This window comes from Paroedura picta, chromosome 6 (assembly GCF_049243985.1).
Source record: "Paroedura picta isolate Pp20150507F chromosome 6, Ppicta_v3.0, whole genome shotgun sequence".
Taxonomy (NCBI): Eukaryota; Metazoa; Chordata; class Lepidosauria; order Squamata; family Gekkonidae; genus Paroedura; species Paroedura picta.
The window spans coordinates 64,192,184-64,213,891 of NC_135374.1; the positions used below are offsets into that span (position 1 = coordinate 64,192,184).

At 40.8% G+C, this 21,708-nt stretch overlaps 1 protein-coding gene and 1 long non-coding RNA gene across 2 annotated transcripts in view; one reads left to right on the plus strand and one right to left on the minus strand.

Moving 5' to 3' along the window:
* TRAPPC10 (trafficking protein particle complex subunit 10) overlaps window positions 1–20,245 on the plus strand; it is a 52,154-nt gene extending 31,909 nt beyond the window's left edge. Inside the window, exons 13-23 of the mRNA XM_077342839.1 lie at window positions 893–1,005; window positions 2,534–3,048; window positions 6,455–6,596; window positions 7,975–8,133; window positions 9,335–9,564; window positions 10,060–10,160; window positions 10,556–10,682; window positions 12,454–12,624; window positions 13,846–14,023; window positions 16,303–16,497; window positions 17,565–20,245. Of these exons, the coding sequence (XP_077198954.1) occupies window positions 893–1,005; window positions 2,534–3,048; window positions 6,455–6,596; window positions 7,975–8,133; window positions 9,335–9,564; window positions 10,060–10,160; window positions 10,556–10,682; window positions 12,454–12,624; window positions 13,846–14,023; window positions 16,303–16,497; window positions 17,565–17,803 (2,170 nt within the window). The 3' untranslated portion in view covers window positions 17,804–20,245. The remainder of the gene's footprint in view (window positions 1–892; window positions 1,006–2,533; window positions 3,049–6,454; window positions 6,597–7,974; window positions 8,134–9,334; window positions 9,565–10,059; window positions 10,161–10,555; window positions 10,683–12,453; window positions 12,625–13,845; window positions 14,024–16,302; window positions 16,498–17,564) is intronic.
* LOC143839989 (uncharacterized) lies at window positions 16,932–21,670 on the minus strand. Its single transcript, XR_013231956.1, has 2 exons — window positions 21,499–21,670; window positions 16,932–18,281 (listed from the first exon to the last, which is right to left on the minus strand). It is a non-coding gene; the product is annotated as an uncharacterized LOC143839989 (long non-coding RNA).
* Window positions 21,671–21,708: the final 38 nt, after the last annotated feature.

Genomic DNA, 21,708 nt, shown 5'->3' on the forward strand with positions numbered 1-21,708 from the left:
CTGAGGACCCTGATTTTGGCTGCTTGATCTTAATGCTCTCTGGCTGTATAGGGGAAGAGGCGATTCTTATTTCCCAGTAATGCCTGCCAATAGCACAACTAATTTATTTTGCTCTGACTTCCCTGGCAAATATTGTAAAGTTGAGACCCCCCAACCTGAGGTCCATGGGCTGCATGTCGCCCCCTACCTCTTTCTGTGTGGCCCTCCAACCTGCCTTTCTGCTGTTTTCACCCTCAGGGCATTTTTCCTCAGACCCATACTGTTCTTCCTGCCTTAAGAGGCACCATCTGCCACTGTTCATCCTGTCCATTTCCATGATATATCATTCATCTCTTCATATGTTAATATTACTAGAAACAATGCTTGGGAGAAAAAGATCTTCAACCAGAAATATATTACAAGTGTTATGAACTATTATCAATATTGTTGGCAAAGCTCATTCTGATCTCACCATATCTGATGATCATGATCCTGCTGTTACTTCTCTTGATTTACTTAAAGGCAGTTGCTATGGTGGTTGCTGCTGCTTTTTGTTCAGTGAATACTCGGGAAATGGCAAAATTAGTTGACAAAACAGTAAGGAGGAGGAGATGATGTATCTTTTCTCTTCTATTTAAATGCTTTAAATATATTAACTGATGCTGTTTTTGGAAAGTTGTCTGCCAATTGGTACAGCTGGATGCAGTATAAATTGTTTTCATTTTATTAAAATTTTTGCCCCATCTTTTGATCTAAATCCCACAGGATAAAATCAGTCTAGTAATCAAAATGAATAGATTAAGCAAATTTCATGAAAGGTTGATGGAAAAGGTTTAGTTACATATTTATAAATGGAATATTCACTTTGTCTATACATCACAATTTCTTTTGCTATGCCTCAACTCTGTGCCAGCTATCTCCAAACAAGCAGCCTTCTAGCTGCTGATGGTAACTTGACAGAAGAAGAGCGCAAACACTTTTGCCAAGAGATCTTAAATTTTGCCAAACAGCCCTCAGATGGCAAAGGTAAGAATTCTGAAAAAGAGTACTTGTAAAACATCAGCATTTTCAGTGGATGGCCTTCTGCAGCAAGATTTGAGTTCCCTGGTGTGTCAACCACAGTTTTATTAGTAACTTTCTACATGTGCTTGTAGTTTTGTTATTAAAATTTCCTGCCATCCTTTTGTCAGGCATTTTGTTTGATGAGTTGGGATTGTAGGAACTTGAAGTGTAGCATGGCATCCTGGCTGAAATTGTGAAGAGAGGCAGAGCTTAATGAATCATTGTCAAATTGTACCTCCCTGATTCTTTTTCAGTTTTTTATCAAGCAAGTTTCTAGCCTTTGTGATAGTAAAACATGTGGACAGTGTTTGCTGGAGCTGAAGGAATGGGTTGAACATGTTTTCCATTGACTGGGGGTGAGTTGGTGATTTGTGAAGCCCCTTATCACTCTATAGCAAGCAAACACAAGAATAATGCAAATATATTTTGCATAAACTATGCTGGTTACAGAACTGGGCTTTTCTTGGCACAATTTTAATTTTTGGGGTACTCAGCACATTAAACATCTGCATATTACAATTTAGTTCCTACAGACAGGGTTGGCTATAAATCCCATAAATAAATAAATATAGAAAGGAAAAGCAATGTAATTAAGAGGCGAATCATAGAATCCTAGAGTTGGAAGGGGCCATACAGGCCATTTAGTCCAACCCCCTGCTCAACGCAGGATCAGCCCTAAGCATCCTAAAGCATCCAAGAAAAGTGTGTATCCAACCTCTGCTTGAAGACTGCCAGTGAGAGGGAGCTCACCACCTCCTTAGGCAGCCTATTCCACTGCTGAACTACTCGGACTGTGAAATTTTTTTTCCTGATATCTAGCCTATATCGTTGTAGTTTAAACCCATTACTGTGTGTCCTCTCCTCTGCAGCCAACGGAAACAGCATCCTGCCCTCCAAGTGACAACCTTTCAAATACTTAAAGAGGGCTATCATGTCCCCTCTCAACCTCCTTTCTCCAGGCTGAACATTCCCAAGTCCCTCAACCTATCTTCATAGGGCTTGGTCCCTTGGCCCCAGATCATCTTCATCGCTCTCCTCTCTCTCAAATAGGCATATTATAGAATCTCAACTATCTGTACCAGCTTTTGCAGCAGGCAAGACATGGCATGCATAGGAGTGTCACTATTGTTGTGTTATAATATAATATATAATGTAATATAATAAGGGAGGGTCCATGACTCAGTAATAGAGCATGTACTTTGCCTACAGAAGGAACCAGGGTAAGCCGCCAGTTAAGGGGAGATTAGTACCACTAAGACCCTGGAGAACCGTGCCAGCCAGGGTCAGGAAAACTAGCTATGAAGAGTGGCCTGACTCAGTATAAGGTTGGTTCATGTGTGGTAAATCTAGATTCTTCCAGGTATATATTCTGACCTTGATTAGTCCTTTCCTTCAGAGAAGTCCTTAACCTTCCTTTTATGGCTACTGGTGGATGGAAGCATGACTCTGGTTAAGTTGAAATACTTAGTATTCAATGTTGTCTTCATTGCAGGTCAGAAAGTGATATTGTCCATGCATCCCTTCGCACAGTTGAAGAATTTACATTTTGATCCTCCTAATGCTGTGGTCCATGTGGGTGGAACACTGTCAATTGAACTGACATTGGTAAACCAAATGCCCATCATGGTCAACATTGATCAGATTGCCATCAATGTACATTTTAGCATTGAAAAAAATAGCTACCGGAAGACAGCTGAATGGCTCACAAAACACAAGATTTCCAATGGTATTATCAGCTTTCCAAATGAGGTTGTAGGTTTCTCTCTCTCTCGGAGTAGCTTGCCGATGCTGGAGTTGTACGAAATGTATGAAAGGAGTCCCTCGGATAATTCTTTGAACACTACAGGCATCATCTGCAAAAATGTGCACATGTTGCTACGACGGCAGGAGAGCAGTTCCTCTCTGGAAATATCCACAGGGCTGACTCTTGAAGATGGTGCCCATGTGTTAAAATGTAGCAACATGATACTGGAACCAGGGGTCAATAAAATAACTTTCAAAACTCAGGTATGTTTTTCTAGAAGGCAGTATTGCTCTCTTGACACAGCTTTACAACTTGGCCAGTTCTATGTTCATCCCTCTTGCACCAAATCTTGGCTTATTTGGATGACTAACAGATTCTGTGATGCAGCTATAGGAAGCCAGGATGACACTTGGCAAAATCACTTAAATTATTGTTTTCAGTTCTTGTTACTCCTCTAAAATTTAATTGTTTTGCTAATGGCTAGAATTAAAGTATGTATTCCATGTTTTCCCTCAACTGTTGTATTCATTGTGAAACAAGTCACAGAAAAGGTAAAGTTGGTTTTGATCAAACTTGCTGAGAAGTGGGTTTTAAGCTGCTTAAAGTCATGGTGTCATTTAAAACATAATCAGTTGTAGGGGGTAACTGCAACACATTTTGTTTTTGCAGTTTTGTTATATAGGATCTAAAAAAGTTTATCTAAAATACATCATGATTTGTCAAAATCTGGATCCTTCCCTACTGTGGGATTCATCCAGGGTACTCTTTTAGTAGTGTTTGTAAGCGTGCCTAGGCCCAGGTTAATCTGGATCTTGCCTTTGGGGCCAAGTTGACAACTCCCAGAGTGCTTCACACCTCAGCTGGAAGAGGTCATCAGTCTTGTTCTTTTCCCCTTCCTGTTCTCCCAGTGTAGTGCAGATGGACTGTTATCTCAGTCCCTGGGAGTGTGAGAACTGTGCCCAAGGCCGGTAGAGAATTGTATCAACAAGAATGTTACAAAAGCTTAAAATGTTTAGAGTTGTTCAAGGTAGATGTCTTCTATATGCCTTAATTCTTTGTATAAACTGTGTTTTTTGATAACTATGCATTATTCTGGAGGTCTTTTCTGTGCAGGCTGTAGGGCAATACTGTACAGAAAGCTTCAGAAAGTTACTTGGATACATTATTGGGGATTGGCTGTATTACTGTGTGTAGTTTGCTGTGGGCTGAATCCCATTGTGTGGTTTTTACACTGTTCAGTGAGTCATTTTAACACAGGCTCTGCTTTAGTTATGGTTTTAGACTTGTGGTTGGTTCTATGTTAAGTCGGCCAATGTTAATTGAATGTCCCATTTTATTGATTGTATTGATGATTATTGATGACTCACTCTGTGTCGTCCACCATAGATGCCAGTAAGAAAGGCGGGCTACAAATAACAAACAATATTAATATATGTAATGGACATATGCAATGAGAGAACAGTTTGGACCACTGAGACATTTCTGATCCTGAGGGATTTATGAGGGATAGAGGGATTATTTTTTTTAAAGGGCCATTTGTATATACATTTGTATGTGTGAATGCCTGGCTTCTTATTTATTTTACTGCTTATTCCCTGACTTTCTGTTTGCTGCCAAGGCAGCTTACACAGTAGAAACATAAGGACAGAAATTAACATGGATTCTAAGAAAAAAAGGCCAAGTGACAGGTGGGCCAGGTTAGAAGCCTCTTTCTGCTGCCCATTCTCAAGATATTATTCTTGTGAAGGCAGGTGCGGGTGTTTCAGAGACCAGAATTAATACTTCTCCATAAACAGGACCTCACTGCTGGGTTGAATGTGTTAGTGCACTCTTAGAAATGTATGTACAGAGAGAACTACAGTATTTGCTGGCGTATAAGACTACTTTCCCCCACTGAAAAACATGCCTCCAAGTGGGGGGGTCGTCCTATACGCCGGATGCACTTCAGTTGGGATAGACATAGTTGCCCATAGTGGCTCATAGTACTGTAATGTAATGTAACAAACTCTATATTTTGAGTGGAAATGTTGGGGGGTCGTCTTATACACCCAGTCGTCTTATACGCCGGCAAATACGGTATGTTTCTGTTTCCGTTATTTAATACAGTGTTTGTTTCATGCATGTCTCATAACGTTGTGTAACAGCTTTCAGATAGTTTGTAAAGATATTCAGGGTCAGAGATGCTAAATGAATCATACTCTACTGAGGACATAACTTTCTGATTCTCATTGTTCCGGTAAACTGTCATCACTGTTCTTCTCCTTACTTATTGGCCAGAATTCACTAGAACCATTATCTATGCAAGCATTGTTGAGTGCAGGTTTTTGTTTCTGTATCATTCTTGTTTCATCTTACCAAGACATTCTGAATGTTTTGTGCCTGCTGGCTCATATCACAGCTAGCAAATTAACTGCAATTGTGTTTGTGTGGTTGATATGGAACCACCTATAGTGGAAATACAATGTGAATCATTGTTCATTCATTTTGAGGTTATGCACAAGACTTTCCTTTATTTGTGATTCCTGTCTGCAACTAGCAAGTGTCTAACCTATACCTAGAAGAAGAGCTGGGGATTTTTTACCCTGATTTTTACTACTAGAACAACTCTACAATCTCCTACCCTTCTTCTCCCCACAGCAGGTACCCTGTGAGGTAGCTGAGGCTGAAAGTGCTCTGAGAGAAGAGAAGAAATGTTGAGAAGAAATAGGGAATCAGATTAGAGGCTGCCACTCTTAGCTTGAATGGTGATCCGCTGAATATATTTGTTTATTCACTAATTTTGTTCCCAGTGGAGACCCAAAGAAATTAACAGAATTTCCCTCTGCCTTTATTATTTTTCTCACAGCAACCCTGCAAGGTAGGTTATGCTGGGAGAGTGAGACTGGGTGAAGATAACCCAACAACCGTGTGGCAGAGTGGGTGTTTGACCCAGGGTCTCCCAGATTCTATTCTGATACTTTTAGGCACTACTCTAGGTCTGCTAACCACAAAAGCTATATACTTTGATATAATGCCACAATGTTTCTTAAAATGATTTAAATATATTTCCACTGAAGAATGTTCCATACTGAACATTGATATAAAGGCTGGTAATTTAGGAACATGAGCCAAACGAGCAATCTTATAACATCATCCTCTAGGGAAAATCAATGAATCTGTGCCACAAAACAGACTTGCTTGCTTGCATATTTATTAGTCTATCAGAATTGGCAATGTTTCCTGGTTCTTTGAATCAAAATAGCATTGTCTTCCCACTGTGTAAGTAGTAGTTTTTTAGTGCTGGAGGGAAATACACATTTTTGGGAAAGAGTTTTTTGGGGGCTTGCTGATTTTAATGTTGCTTGCATCATGTTTATTGCATATGCAGCATTCCTTACTGTATGTATACAACTCCCTCCTATATATTACCCAATATGGTCAAAGAAAGACTGAAGCCACTCTGACACTTATTGCTCTGTGTGTAATAGAAAGAGGCATGCCAACAACTGCATGAGCATTTATGTCCTAGTTATGTGCAAGGAATAGTAGCTGCACACTCAGAATTTGAACTGAAGATTTATTTATTTTTATATGATGATGCTCAGTGAACTACTTTTTCTTCACAAATATCCCCATAGCCTTCTGGTAAACTAGTCTTTTTAATATATATCTATATATGTATTCTTACAGGGCAAAGAACCTGGGACATATACACTCAGGCAATTATGCATTTCGGTGGGTAAGATGCAGTTTGCCCTTCCTCATATTTACCCAATTGTACAGTATGATGTCTACTCTCAGGAACCACAGCTAAAAGTGGAACCTTGCACTGGTAGGTAAATTAATTAGAAAGTATACTACTTTATTTCTCATGCTACAAGATATTGGAGATGGTTGCTGCCCAGTTTGCGGTGTGTTAGATAATTTCATTAATGTTGTCTTCAAGAACCATGGCTTTGGATTCTGATATTGTTGAGTTTATTGATCTCCCTCTTGTCCCCCTTCTCAAGTCCCCACTGAGACCCCTCTGAGCCTGTAATGCAGAGGGTTGCAATAAGGAGGGCGAATCAGGCAAAATTGTTCCCTCTGTTGTACAGGGATTGAGTAAACTTGGTTTGTGCGTGCAGGGCTTTTGGGTGAAGGCAGGAAATATCTGCTTCTATGTACTATTTTGCTTGTGAGAATTTGGATCCAGCTCCATATTTCTGGCTTGTTTATGCCCAGTTGTTTGTCTTATGATGTCCCAGAACTGAGGTGGGGGGGACCATTGTGGGCAGTATTTGGAAATCACTATTCCAGCCGTGAAAACCTTTTTGAAGAAGATTTTGTTTAGCTCTAACTATTGAAAATAAACCTCAAACTGGTGGCTATTCTGCTATTATTCACAGTGGAGAGACCAGTCTTTTGCAACATTGAAATGCTAAAGAATTTGCCTGAATAAAGACTTGGTTTACATTTAGAGCCTCTTGTGGTGCAGAATGGTAAGGCAGCAGACATGCAGTCTGAAAGCTCTGCCCATGAGGCTGGGCGTTCAATCCCAGCAGCCGGGTCAAGGTTGACTCAGCCTTCCATCCTTCTGAGGTCGGTAAGATGAGTACCCAGCTTGCTGGGGGGTAAACGGTAATGACTGGGGAAGGCACTGGCAAACCACCCCGTATTGAGTCGGCCATGAAAACGCTGGAGGGCGTCACCCCAAGGGTCAGACATGACCCGGGGCTTGCACAGGTATACCTTTACCTTTACCTTACATTCCACAGGCTTTGACAACAGTATTTTGCTGATTGCCAGTGGTACAGAATTATTTGACTTGTGTTATACTGTACCTTCCCATACTTTTTTTGACTATACTGTAATGGAAGGACAGTGTTTATGTGAGAGAGGTTCTCAAAGAGAAGGGGTTTTGAAATGTCCCTTTTGGACATTTCATCTGGATTGTGCAGCTTTAGTAGAGAACTTATTGCGGAGCTGAAGCCACTGGACTTAAAGCCCTTCCATTCACTAGAAAAGCTGGAATAGCTGAAGTGTATTTGGCATAATGTTGTATCACTTTTAAACTGTAAAAATTTGACTAATGTGAACTGTGTGAGAATTGGATTGCCAGTTAATTCCACAAAGCCTATTCATATATTATTTATTGGCCTTATAAGTTCATTGTAGGTGCCCAGGGCCAACAGTATTAAGCATTTCTCTTTATCACCTATTTTTAACAGACATTCTTTTGGCTGGGATTCCTCAGAAGGTAAAATTCACAGTAACTACTGGTCATTACACCATGAAGAGCAGCGATGCCTTGCAGCTTAGTAATGCTGATGCTATGCCAATCCTGTACCATCCAGAGAGCAAAGCAGTGATTTATTCAAACACCAGGGGTATGCAGTTTTGGTGCTATATTAATTAATTTTGGGATTTTCCACAAGTGCAGTACAAAAATATACTTATGTGCTGCAGTAATAATAGTTGTTACTATGACAGTGACACTTTGACAGTGACACATTGAAGCTACTTTAGCATACAAATCCATAAGCAGAAGCTTTTTGCTGACAACGTTGGCCCCAGCTGACAGAGAATGGTTAGAGGTTACTTCTCTGTTGCACTCCCTGCACACCCTGTAGAAAACACTTGTACAAGAATTATCATTGGTTGCAGCTTGGAGTCCTAATGCAGGGGTCCCCAACCCCTGGTCTGCGGCCCGGTACCAGGCTGCAAAGGCCATCATACCGGGCTGCCAGTGGCCGCGCCTGCCTCCCCCCCCCTGCAGCGAGGGGGGAAAGAGGCCGGCGCGGCAGCCGGCGCGGCAGCCGGCGCGCCAGCGACGCTAATGCGCATGCTCGGAACTTCCGCGCATGCGCGTTTGCATCCCCTGGTGGGCAAAACATGCATGCGTGGCAATTCTGCGCATGCGTGTTAGCGCCACCTGGTGGCCAAAATGCGCATGCGCAGCAATTGGGCATGCGCGTTTATGAGCAACTGCAGCAGCCGGGCTGCTGGCTCTCCCCCACCCCCGGAGGTGGTCCCCGACCAGATGAAGGTTGGGGACCGCTGTCCTAACGGATCAAAATGGAGTGGTTAGTTGTTAATTTTCTCTAAGTGGTGATCCAGATGAGAGAATTTCTTTCTTTGGACAGAAAGCACTTACCAAACCTATTCTGTTGGCATCTTTCCAGTGTATCTTTTGAACTCTCCTGAGATTTTTGGGGGTGCAGTGAAGAAGGAGACTCATTGTGAGAATTTTTAGAAAAATTGCTTGAAGTATGTGGGCTGCCCCCCCTCCCCCAAATGATAGGTCTTGTATCAAACCATCCTTTCACTTTACGTCAGGGGAGTTCAAAATCAAGTTTAGCTGTAAGGAGTTGCTGATAGAAAACTGCTACAAACTGATGAGTTTGTCCACTCAAAGTATTATATTGATTTGGTTATATTTGTATAATGATGCCACACAATGACCAGATCAATCACCATGTGTTGAGCATTTTAGAAGGAATAAAATAACATTTATTTAGTTTCTCTCTTGCATTCTGCTTTGAATGTTCACATATTCCACGCAAAATACAACCTTTCAAATCTTTATAGAAAAGGCATCAGAAGCATCGCTGATGATCCAGTCATCTGAGAAAATCACTAGCATCAGCTTACCAATGGCTCCTGCTTATCATGTGATTGCCTTTGAACTTGAAGTTCTGTACTTACCATCAACCCCAGTATGCATGGTGGAAAATGAAAACCTAGCTGGTAAAGAGCTTCGGAGAAAAAGCAAAGAGAAGGAGACTTCTTACAATCGCATGGCTACAGTTGACCAAAAAGTAAGCCAGCTGGTTATTCATTTTAAAACTTTGTTTCAACTACAAAATATTAAAGATCAACTAAAACTGAACAAAAAATGACATTTTTAACTTTCTATATAGATATATTCCATCCTCTTTTGAAGGTTGATATCCTGTTACATGCTACTGGCAAATATGGATTTGCCTTTTTAAAAGCATTCTGGTTTTGGTTTGTCAAAAATGTATGAGTTCAGTACTTCCACACTATTAATTGCTTCCTGAATGAAATGAAAGCCTTTGCAAGGATTTGCAAGCTGTATGATTTTATTCCTATCTTACCTTGAGTATTAGAATCCTATTTGTACAAATAGTATACTGAAACTGTAAACAGGCAGAAAAGATTTGATTTCTTGTTCTTTGCATGCCCTGCTTTGATAGACAAATTTTAGAAAATGTTGGAGCTGTATAAATGTGGGGGGGGGGGCGAGATTAAATGGTTAATATTCCAGATCAGAACTTTATTTTTTCTTGCAGGTAACCATTGATTGTCCATGGTCAATTTACTCTACAATTATTGCACTTACATTCAGTATACCCTTTAAGGCCAAATATTCCTTATTATCAGCAGGCAAAAGGTAACTTTCTTTCTTCTCTATTCTAACATAACGACACAGCTCAACTCTACCCCAATTAGTTTAATTTGGCTACAAGGAGTTCAAAAATATATCTGTAGCCAGATGCATTCACTGTCTTTTGGTTTTAATTGTACAGCGGTGAGGTATCTTTTTTATTTGTTGCCTTTAAAATAAGAATCTATGATATTTTAAAAACTATACTCTGTGATAGTTGTCTTGTTTGAAGATAAATTAGCATGATAAACTTGAGAGGGAATACTTTTGAAACCACTACTTTTAAGCCTCTGTTTGCAAATAACAACGCCCCACAGCCCAGTGTAATAGGGGTTACATACTTTATGTAATGGTTCTTTGCAATATTAAAGTACATTTTTTTATCTTTCCCCCCATTTTAGAAAATATATACAGGTTTGTGTTCAGAACATGTCCGAAATCTGTTTTCATTTATCTGACAGTAATCTAAAAAGTTCTGAGAGTTGTACAGATTTAATTCTGGATCCTCTAAATTCCAAAGATGAGCAGGTAAAGTATCTCAAGCTTATTATTCTTGAATTATGTGAATTTTTATTCTGTACTACTTACTTAGAATATGAGATTTAAAGGCATTAAACAATTGCTTGTGATAGAAATCTTGTGGCACAAGGTCATGTACTTTTGTAAAAGAGCAAGCAGACAAAAACCTGTCCTGAAAAACAGACTATTACTATGACACTTTCAAAAGTATTTGAAAATAAACAGGAATAACTTGATAAGGTTATTTTGCGCCTGTGCATGGAGGGGTTGCCAACTGGTATTTGGGGATCAAGGTCTGTGATAGGAATGATGGGGCCTAAAAAGATCACAAGAAAGATTTCTGTAAAGTAACAAGGCTGAAAATAGCTGCTTTATTTGAGTTCTTCAGTGTTTGGAAATGTATTGCTAGTTACTTGAACAGCCATTTCAGACTAGGCAGTAAGCTGTTTGTCACCTGTATTAAACTTCAAATAGTAAAGAGAAAAGAAAAACTGGAAAACAATGTGAGAGAGGAGGTTAGGTTTTCAGTGCTATACTTCAGACCCCAAATGTGGTCAAAAACACATTGCATCTTATACCAAAATTATACAATTACTCCTTTAGTGATATAGTCTTGTACAGCAGTGGTCCCCAACCTTTTTATCACCGGGGACCACTCAACGCCAGGGACCACTCAATGCCTTTTACTGAGGCCCGGTGGGGTGGGTAGTTTACTCCTCTACTCTCAACCACTGCCCTAACGCTCTCTGGTCACTATGGTAATGTTTAAACATCCCTTCAAAATAAGATACAGACATGCCACAACAATGAAGTGTGTTATAAAGGGCTGGGGGGGGGGGGGAGAAGGCGTCCTATGGGGCCAACCTCCAGTTAGTCGAAGGACCACATGTGGTCCGCGGCCCACAGGTTGGGGATCGCTATTGTACAGTTTGAAGCAGAGTCCTTTTTCTTGTTGCTGTATACTAGGAAATCAACATGGAAAGGACTAGCTAATATAAGAGGAGAAAGACCATTGGGGAGTAATTAATTTTGTGTGTTTTTCAATAAACCCCATATGTGCACATCTGATCTCCTCTTTTGATTGCAAGGAAAATAATTAAAACATGCTCACTAAAAATGAGAAAGGTTCAGAAGCCATTTATGTGGAAAGGTAGTTCATGAAGATCTTAGCTTAATTATACATGCATAAACCTAAAGATTTATGTTGCTTCCATGCAGAGTGGTTTTGCATGCAGTTTAGATATAACTAGGAATTCGATGTAACACAGTACTAAGTTTTTATACTACTAAAAGTAGAAATTAATCTAGAATAACTTTTTTGAAAATCAAACACCTTAATTATATTTAACGTGTAATTTTGTGCAGATTTATTCCAAACTAAGGCTTATACATGATTACATTAGACCAGGGGTTCATGAACCCCTGGGGTTTCTCGATGGCCCTGGAAGGGTTTCCCATATAGGTGGGAGTTAATTAATTTTTATATTAAAATATTTCTTACACATTTATTGGGTGATATGACCATATATGTTCATATTGACCTCCCTCCCTCCAATGGCCAATGACAGGCCTAGAGGGGGTGAGAGGGGAAGGAGCCCCAAGTAGGCACTTACACAGCTGTGCTTCCCAGCCATATTCTGCATGGTCGGGCCACTTCTGAGATTTCTTGAAGCCTGGAGAATGTTTCAGGGGTTTCTCAATAGAAAAAAAAAGTTGAGTAAGGTTGCATTAGATAGTATGCAATACTATAGCTGTGGATGAATTTATTTCTGTCTTTCAGCATATCTATAGTAAGCAAGCAGTATTTTTTGTGTGGGAACTGAAGTGGACAAAAGATCTTCCCTCATCCTTGCAGTGCCAGTTTTCAGTGAGCTTCCGTTCAGCTCCCTCTGAAGAGCACTCACTTCCTTTGAAGCCGTACATTTATGAATTCCAGTTGGAAAACTTTTTTGTGAGTTTTACTTACCTTACTAGAGCATAACAAGATAAAGGGGAAGAATTGTCAAATTAGAAGCAGACAGGTTTAGTAATAGCATAGTAAAAATCTTCAGAACAATTAATACAGTATATTTTGCAGTACCAGAAGTCTAGAAGTGCTGGTTTGTGCTTTACATTTTCATCTAGATATTGAAAGAGCTTCTGCATGGCTAACGAGCTGCACTAATGGATTGTTGCAGTCATGGACTTCCAGATACTACCTAGTGATGTACTACAGGGACCTATGAGGATGCTATTCTAGTTACTACAGCTATGGTACCACTGCTGTACTGCTGATTTAGAAAATGTGTTTGCATTAATCTTCAGAGCTGCCCAAGGTAGTTCACAGTTGAAACAATGAAACAAAAAAGTCAAACAATCAAACTTTCCAGGCAATAAAATAAATAAGAACATATCAATAAAAGCAAGGAAGGGGCTTAAAACCAGATAAAGCAATCTTAAAATGATACTGAAAGCAGCTCTCAGGGTAGAAGCAAGCCTACTTTGGTTGCAAAATATTTATCATAATGGTTGTTTATATAGCTTTGAAGCAATTTTTGGCTCCTTTAATTCAATTGACTTCAGCCTATGGACAGTTTTTGGCTGCTTTAATTCAATGGACTTCAGCCTATGGAGCATGAGGTCAGGTGGAGCACATACAAGTCCCTCTGATGCCACCATTTCTGGATTTTTCTAGGGACTCCTGCCAGTACATATGTATAGAAAACAAGGGCACCATATTTCCTACTCATGCTGGGAGGAACAGGAAGGTCAAACTTGGTGGTGGATTAATTTTTATTGTATGTTCCGGGTCACATATCCATCCCTGCAAAAACTCTTCTGCATAAGTTCTCCTTGCCCTTTTTCTTGACCTGGCCTACTTGGACATCCCCACTAGTTGATCCTCTAATGTTCTGTATGTCCTTATTACTGTGAAGCTTCCCATCCTGCCACTGTGGTTAGTCTGGTTTCTATCAAGTACTTATAGTTTAGTGCATCCCATGCTGCTGCCTAGGGATTAAGAGAGAAACCCCAGTGTGAGAAGGTCTGGTGGTGGTTTTTTGCAAGGGAAGATGGCTGCTTCTATATGTGAGAACATCTACCCTGCTAAAAATTCCATCTTGCAAATACATGAAGTCTCTTATCTGACATGTTCAAATTATACTGACTAAGAATATTATTATGCTCCTACCAGACATTATATAATGTGAAAGCCGAGATTTCCCCCCCATTGGAGGCAGAATATTGTAAAACAGGCTCACTCTGCTCATTGGAAGTATCAATTACCCGCCTTTTGGACCTCCTGGATGTGGATAAAGATGAGGCACTAACAGAATCAGATGGATACTGTACAACAAAACTTTTGTATGAAGGTAGGCATGCTGATCAGGTTTATGGCGGGACAGTTTGATATTTAGCCCAGCTTTAGCTTGTCTATAGAGTGGTAGCCAGCATGGTGTAGTAGTTAAGAGCGTGCCGTGCTAGTTTACAGTGGTGGACTCTAATCTGGAGAACCAGGTTTGATTCTCTGCTGCTTCACATGAAATCAGCTGTGTGACCTTGGGCCATTCACAGTCCTCTCAGAAATCTCTCAGGCCAACCTACCTCACAAGGTGCTTCTTGTGGAGAAAGGAAGGGAATGCAGTTGTAAGCCACTTTGAGACACCTGAAGGTAGGAAACAGTGTGGTATTAAACCATCTTTAATTCTTACTCATCTCAGTGCCAGCCCTGAGAACATATGCATCCTCTTTGGAACCTAATTATTCACCTGTTTTAGCTTCTACATACTGGTTACTGTAGTTATTGAGGAGTTAATGACTTTATAGTATTTTATAGTATTGTCTAATGCAGTGGTCCCCAACCTTTTTATCACCTGGGACCTGTCAATGCTTGACAATTTTACTGAGGGGTAGTCTTTTGCCGAGGGACGTCACCATTGCCTGAGCCACTGCTCTGCTTGCTTTCCCACCGGTGCCCCGGAGTTCCCGCCGCCCGCTGGGGGGGGCACTGCCAGCAGCAGCTGTGCAGTTCCATGCCAATGGGGAGCCCCTGCCTTGGTGGCTCCTGGAGAGCACCAAAGGTGAGCTGGCGGCAGAGTGGTAGGGCAACCCCCAGGCAGCAGCTAGGGAGGAAGACGAGGAGCTGCGGCCCTGTACCAACTGATCCACGGACCGGTACCAGTCCCCGGAGAGGAATGGGAAGGCGACTGTAAGCCGCTTTGAGCCTCCTTCGGGTAGGGAAAAGCGGCATATAAGAACCAACTCTTCTTCTTCTTCTTCTTCTAATGCACATGGAAATGTACATATGGTTATCATCCTAGGGTGCCCTCCCCATTTTATGTTTTTTTCAGAGGTTCATTTCCCAGTCGTATGAATAAGCATATTAATTTCTGTAGCTCAATAGCTGCAAAGTAGAGGCCAGTCATGCCAGACTTCTAGGTACTGTCACTGGAGTGCCTCTTGCAATTCTTGCCATGAGGAAGCATTAGCTGCTGATAGCCTTGGCTACCTTCTCTTCTCCACTTCCCAACATTGGCTTCTGGTCATGGGCCATCCAACTGCCGTCTCTTTCTCTTTCTCTACTCAGCTATGCAGTTAATTTTTTAAGAAGCAAACTAGGAATCCTTGAATTATTTATTATATTTATATACCACCCTGCCTTGTGGCTCAGAGCAGTTTAAATTGAACCATTCATAACGTAGAACAGTATAACATTTTAATTTGAACACAATGTTTTTAACAGTGATAACAATTAACAGTAAGAACCATAACCCAATTAGTATAGGACATCTTGATATTGCTGATCCAGTTGGACATTCAGCAATGAATATTTTATTCATTTTTTCTGCACTTTGGGTTTTGTTCTTTTGTGGGTGCAGTTGGTGGTAGGAGTGGCCTTTGGGCTCTGGCTGGTAGGTTCATTTGCCTTTACGAATGCCTGGTGGAAGAGCTCCATTTTGCGGGCCCTGAAGAATTGTTTTAGGCCCAGCCAGGGCCCTGTTGTCATCTGGGTGCTCATTCCACCAGGTGGGAGTCAGGATAGAGAAAGCCATGGCTCTGGTTGAGGTCAAACAAGCTTCCCTGGGGCCTGGGATCACCAGCTTATTGATGTTAACGAAGCATAGTGCTCTCTGGGGGCATAGGTAGCTCAGATACTCAGGGTCCATACCATGTAGGGTCTTGAACCTTAAGCCTGATCTGGTGGTCAGCTGGTAGCCAGTGCAGCAATTGGAGTGTGGCCCAGATGTGAGCCCTCCAAGGTGTTCCCATAAGAATCCTGGCTGCTGCATGCTGTACCAGTTGGAACTTCCACATTGGGGATAAGGGTCGGCCCATGTAGAGCAAATTGCAGAAATCCTGCCTAGAGGTGACCGTTGCTTGGATCACTGTGTCTAGGTGTTCTTTGGCCAGGTAGGGCGCTAGTAGCTTGGCATGACACAGGTGGAAAAATGCTAGCCGAGCTATTCTTGTGATCTTGTTCCTCCATGGCTAGGGAAGCTTCAGAGAAGCCAGCTGGATCTGCAGTCATGTGTTGTTGCACAGGTCCCTCATAATGAAGAGGTCTCTCCTACTGAAGGCTAATGAGAATGTGAATAGATGTCAGTGTTTCCTTGTTTTATTTTACAGTGTAATAAAATAGTATTTGTTTCAGTTGTAGATAACAGTAGTAACTGGGCAGTGTGTGGGAAGAGCTCTGGAGTAATATCTATGCCTGTAGCAGCTCAAGCGACCCACAAAGTACACATGGAAGTGATGCCTCTTTTTGCTGGATGCCTCCCGATTCCTGATGTCAGATTATTTAAATACCTCCCTCATCACTCTGCTCACTCTATACAGCTTGATGCTGGTAAGAATGCATTTATTTAATGGCTGTGTTGGAATCATTTGCCCTAAAATCATAAAGTCTTATTTCTATTGGCATTTCCATTTCAAAATATTAGTCAGTCATTTAGACCTTGCTGAGTAATCATAGATATCTTCAGGATTTATTTAGATATTATGTGATTGCCAAGTTCTTTTGAACAAAGAATTAGTCAGCAGAGCATATCACAAAAATAAGGCTCCATAGCATCTTCTGTAGCCTATATAGAGAATATATAGATTGCATTTTCCTTTCTTATGAAAAGACAGATTGTATTTCCATTAAAAATGTAGCAAGACTCATTGAAAGCTTTTCTGCAGTCTTCAAAATGCTGCATTAGATCCAAGTTTTGGAAGACATGGCAGAAGTAAATAACTGGTTATTCTAGCCTGCATTTCTGAACCTCAGTAAACAGGAGCTGTTTGCAAATGAAACTTTATTTCAAAAATGACATTCCTGAGTTCTTGAACAATTTTAAAGATAGATTCAAGATGAGAACATTATGTTGCTTTGTAATTTTTTAACTGAAAAGGGCATTGTGCTGCCTAGTGAAAACTGGCAATAATGTTAATAATAGTAGTAGTAGTAGTAGTTAAATTACCGATCTCTCTTGTTTTCTGATGCTGGAAAGACCATTAATCCATTCAGGGTTTTTTTTTAAAGCTCCTACTGAACAGAGTATTGGCTCATTCCAGTAAAGGCTGTAGTTAACCGCCCTGAGCCTTATGTAAGGGCGGCACAAAAATCTATCTAATAAATAAATAATCCTAAAGATGAACCACAGGTTGGCAATAATCTTAAATTGCTTTAATTATAGAAGGCATTTTTGGCAGCTCTGTGTCTAGTCAGCAGTATTCCATATAGCCAGAAAGCTGAAATGAAACATGTTGTTCTAATAATGCGTACTTCTATTGGAAGAATTGTCAAATATTAGAGTTGTGATCTAACAGTTACTTTTACATGTGGGAATTGCAGTAAGTACTCAGAAATCCCAGACTTTTGTATGTTTTAGTTCTTTAAATCAGTAACGTTATGCTTTCTGTTTTCAACAGACAGCTGGATTGAAAACGATAATCTCTCAGTGGACAAGAATGTCGATGATCAAGCTGACAATAGTAGCATAAAGAGCAGGAGCAGTGTGCATTCATCAACGAGTACAGAACACAAAGGCCTGCCGATGCCCCGCCTGCAATCGTTTTCCCCTGGGCAGGTCTTCAACTCCAGTGCTGGCATGCAGGTGCTCGTCATTCCCAGCAAGGATGATCATATTTTAGAGGTTAATGTCACATGACAACTCTCAGTACATGTGTGTGTACGTACATACATGAGACTTGAATATGAATGCACTTTAAGGGATCATAATCTGATTGTTCTTCAATGAAACATTCTAACGCTAATGAGGCCTATGGCAGCTCAACCCTTGCTGGCCATGGAAGCATCCAACAATTGTATCAATTTAAAATGTACAGTGAAGCTTGTGTCAGCTAGTTTATACTGCTATTTTAAAGTGTTCGTGTAAAATGAATTTGGGTTTGTCCCTTGCCCTCCCCACCTGTCACATGATGAAATAAAAGATGATTATTGCAGTTGGTTGTTTAAGTTAAGCAGATTCCAGAAGTGCTGTTTCCCTGGGAATACTTAGGTTTCTGTTCAAAGAATATTTCAGGTTGACATACGATAAGCCTTGCAGATTGTCTGTCGATGGCTGAAGTGTGCCTTTCTTGTCACACAACTGTCTGGTTTCCTGGACCAGAGTCGCTTTCAGATTTCTGTATAATAGTTAAGGGATTCAGAATCACTCATTATCAACAAGATTTTAGATATGTATATATATTTTCTTGAAGATTTGCTTAACTACTTCTGTGCCTTCGGATATATGAAATTTATTAGCCCACTAGCGCTCTTCTGAAACCATACCGTTTACAGCGACATTATGCTATGTTGCTGGCAAATACACATAATAGCCTCTTGATGCAAGTAGTAAAGTGGCACATAAGTGGTTAAGTTAGGAATAAAGATTAATTGGACAAAGCGTCTCCCAATTGATTATTTAAATGATTAGAAACTACTATATTGAGTTTGATTATATAGCTTTTATTAAATATTTTCATTTGATATTTTTTAAACCAAAGTTTGTTTCTTTCCCCTTTCTCAACTATTAACTTATTTTGGACTACAGAGCCATATTTGCACCTTATTCTAGAAAAACCTGAGAAGAAGCAAATAAAGGCAAGAATTATAGAAAGCCTTATTTGTCTACTCTTCCAGTCCAGTTACGGGGAGATGTAAAGTCCAGTTGAACTTCTTCTGGTCCAGCAAACCGCAGTCACACCATGCCAACTGATTATTTTTCAGTTGTAAATTTGTTGTACAAATGGTTATTTTAAAGAAGTCTAACTGATGTAACTGTGTATAATTTACACCAGAAATCAAAGACAAAATAAATGTGATTTTTATTGATGTGAAAGTTACAACTTGTAAATAAGTCTTAGTGTGTGGAAACTTTTCCAGCTCTCAGAAATAATGTATTTTTGTACATAAGCATTTCTCTGAAATTCACTGCTACAATCTTAGTTGCTGTTCTCTCCTTTTACTGGGCTACAGCCCCCACCCTGCAACCTATGTAGCTCTTAGTCACCTCTGGCATATGAATGAATTACTTTTACAACAAGAAGATGACTATTTGGTACATTCAATAGGTTTTTAATATCCCTGGGAGTTGTAAAAATGCGAATCTTTACAATAATGTAGTCCTTATAGTGTGTATTTCCAACATTGTGTAGAGAGTTATTACTTTCATGACTTAAGACCTGTTGAAGTTATATCTCACCATGTTTATAGAAAGTACTTTATTTTGGAACATGATATAAGTTTCCTACCTAGACTTGAAATTTACACTTCAGTTTCAGATCATGGATGACTATCATCAGCTTGGTAACTTAATTTGTATTTTTTAACAACAAATCAAAAACATTTGTTTGGCTTGTCCTTCCATTTACTGTATAAGAATTACTGAGACTACACAATGTCAGAACATACACACACTTTCACCTCAACTGCAAAAATAATTTCAGCTGGGGATGTTTTGTTCTGCACAAAGTTAAGGTGCAAGTTAAAAAGCAAAATACAAAAGTACAATTTTGGTGTATTAAATGATTTGATTTCTTGTGAATGGTCTATAAACAGAGATAGCTTTATTAGTCAATAGCCCCAAAATAATTTTTTCTTGCCTGGTTTAAAGAATAACATTTGGGCAACTTTGTTTGAACTGATGAACTTCACTAAAATGCCACATAAGCTTATCACTACTTGAGATATTTGTGTATATTAGGGGAGGGGATTGGTTTCTGAATACAAATGTAAATATTGAAAATCTGAAATATGTGTATCTTAAAAGAATTCTATTATTTATAGATATCTGTTAAGTTTGTAAATACTATCCAAATGGGTTAACGGAGTATAATTTTTATGAATTTCACAGACCTATTTGTGACTGGAAAAATTAACTCCTAGTATGGAAATTGTTGAAGTTAATGTGAGATTGTGGCATTTCTTATCTGCAGCTCGGTAAGATTCTATTATTAAAAGATCCTCTAAGGATTAAGCATACACAAGCAAAACAGTAAGGGAAGGATTTAAAATAGATTTAAGAACTGAACTTGTCATGGGAGAAAAAACTGGAAAGCAAGCTAGTGGATAAAAAGTGAATAAAAATCTTGAATATTTTAAATAATTGTTTGCAGTTATCAATCTGGGTTCTGGCACAGGGACTCTGGGGACTTGTAATTCACATGGCCTTCCCAGTGTGGCACAAGGGCTCTTGGTGGCCTTTCAGATTTGGCCACTGTGAGACACAAACTGGTGGATTGGATGGGCCATTGTCCTGATCCAACATGGTGCCTTTTCTGTTCTTATGACTAAGGCAGTGATAGTGTCATTCTTGGTGCCTAGGGGGCAACGCCATTGCTCAGGCTTCAGCCACATCCTTTTGAATCCAGGAGAAATGCCCTTCCAATCCCCCCGAGGACCCCGGTTGGGAAACACTGTGCTAAACACTGCACTTCGTTTAGGCTGAGAGTCTCCTCTCCTCCGGGGAGAGTCAATGGGACATAACTGACATCATGTTCCTTAACTGCCTCTTCATTGGTTGAAAAGTCCAATCAGACTTCCACACAAGTGCAATTTCCTTCACCTGCCCCCTCAAACCTCAGAAGGCTGATCTATGCCTCCGCCTTGAACAATTCCATCAGGCTAGTCTCAATTTGCCAGCCTTATCTTGCCTCAGTCCCCGACTCCTCCTGTAGGTTCCTTTTTGACTCTTCTATGCATCCTCTCAACCAGTTTGCATTTCTTGCCCTCCCCTGTCTCTTCTAACCTCTCTTTTTTTAATCTCCTGGGCTCTTCTATGCTTGTCAAGCTCACCCCCACCTCTCCTTTTTTAAGAGCCTTTTTACTCTTAATCCCCTCCTTGCCTTGCCCCACACCAGCTGGGTTTGTCTAAGGTGTAAACTGCACGGAGCTTTCCAATGGTTACTTACTGTTAATTCCAATCCCAGGTTGATTCAGTCCCTGCCGTCTACACAGAATGCGATTTTGGGTGATTTAAATTTTCCTTCTGCAGCAAGAAGGATTATCCGGAGTGACCCTACCTTTATTGTGCGATATCTTTAGAGCAGTGGCCCCCAACCTTTTTGAGGCTGGGGACCGGCAGGGCAACTGCCCGTCCGCGCATGCCGCACATGCGCGGCCGCGGCCCTGATTCCCTCTCCCCCCCCCCCCCTCCCACAGTAAGAAGCTTCCCGGGCCGCAAGCTTGCGGCCTGGGAAGTTTTTTACTGCGGGGCGGGGCGGGGGGAGAGGGAGTCGCGGCCCGGCGCCGGTCCCCCTGCACTAGAGCAATAAAAACGCGGGGGTCCGCGGAGTGCTGATATTGCATGCCGGGCGGCTGAAAGATGCATTCAAATAAGCCGCATACACATCTACTTGCCACTGTCGCTCGTGACTCCGGCTTGGCTCACGGATGCAGAAGGGGGCGGCGGTATGCAGAGTGCCGTTCGAGGCCCCGAGGGGAAGATGCTATCCGTGATCTCGGAATGGTCCTTCGCAGGCCCATCATCTGGCCATGCGGGCCGAAGGGTGGCGCAGCAAGCGGAATGCACGTTCTCCTTCACTTGGCTGCGGCGGTATTCTGGTTGCA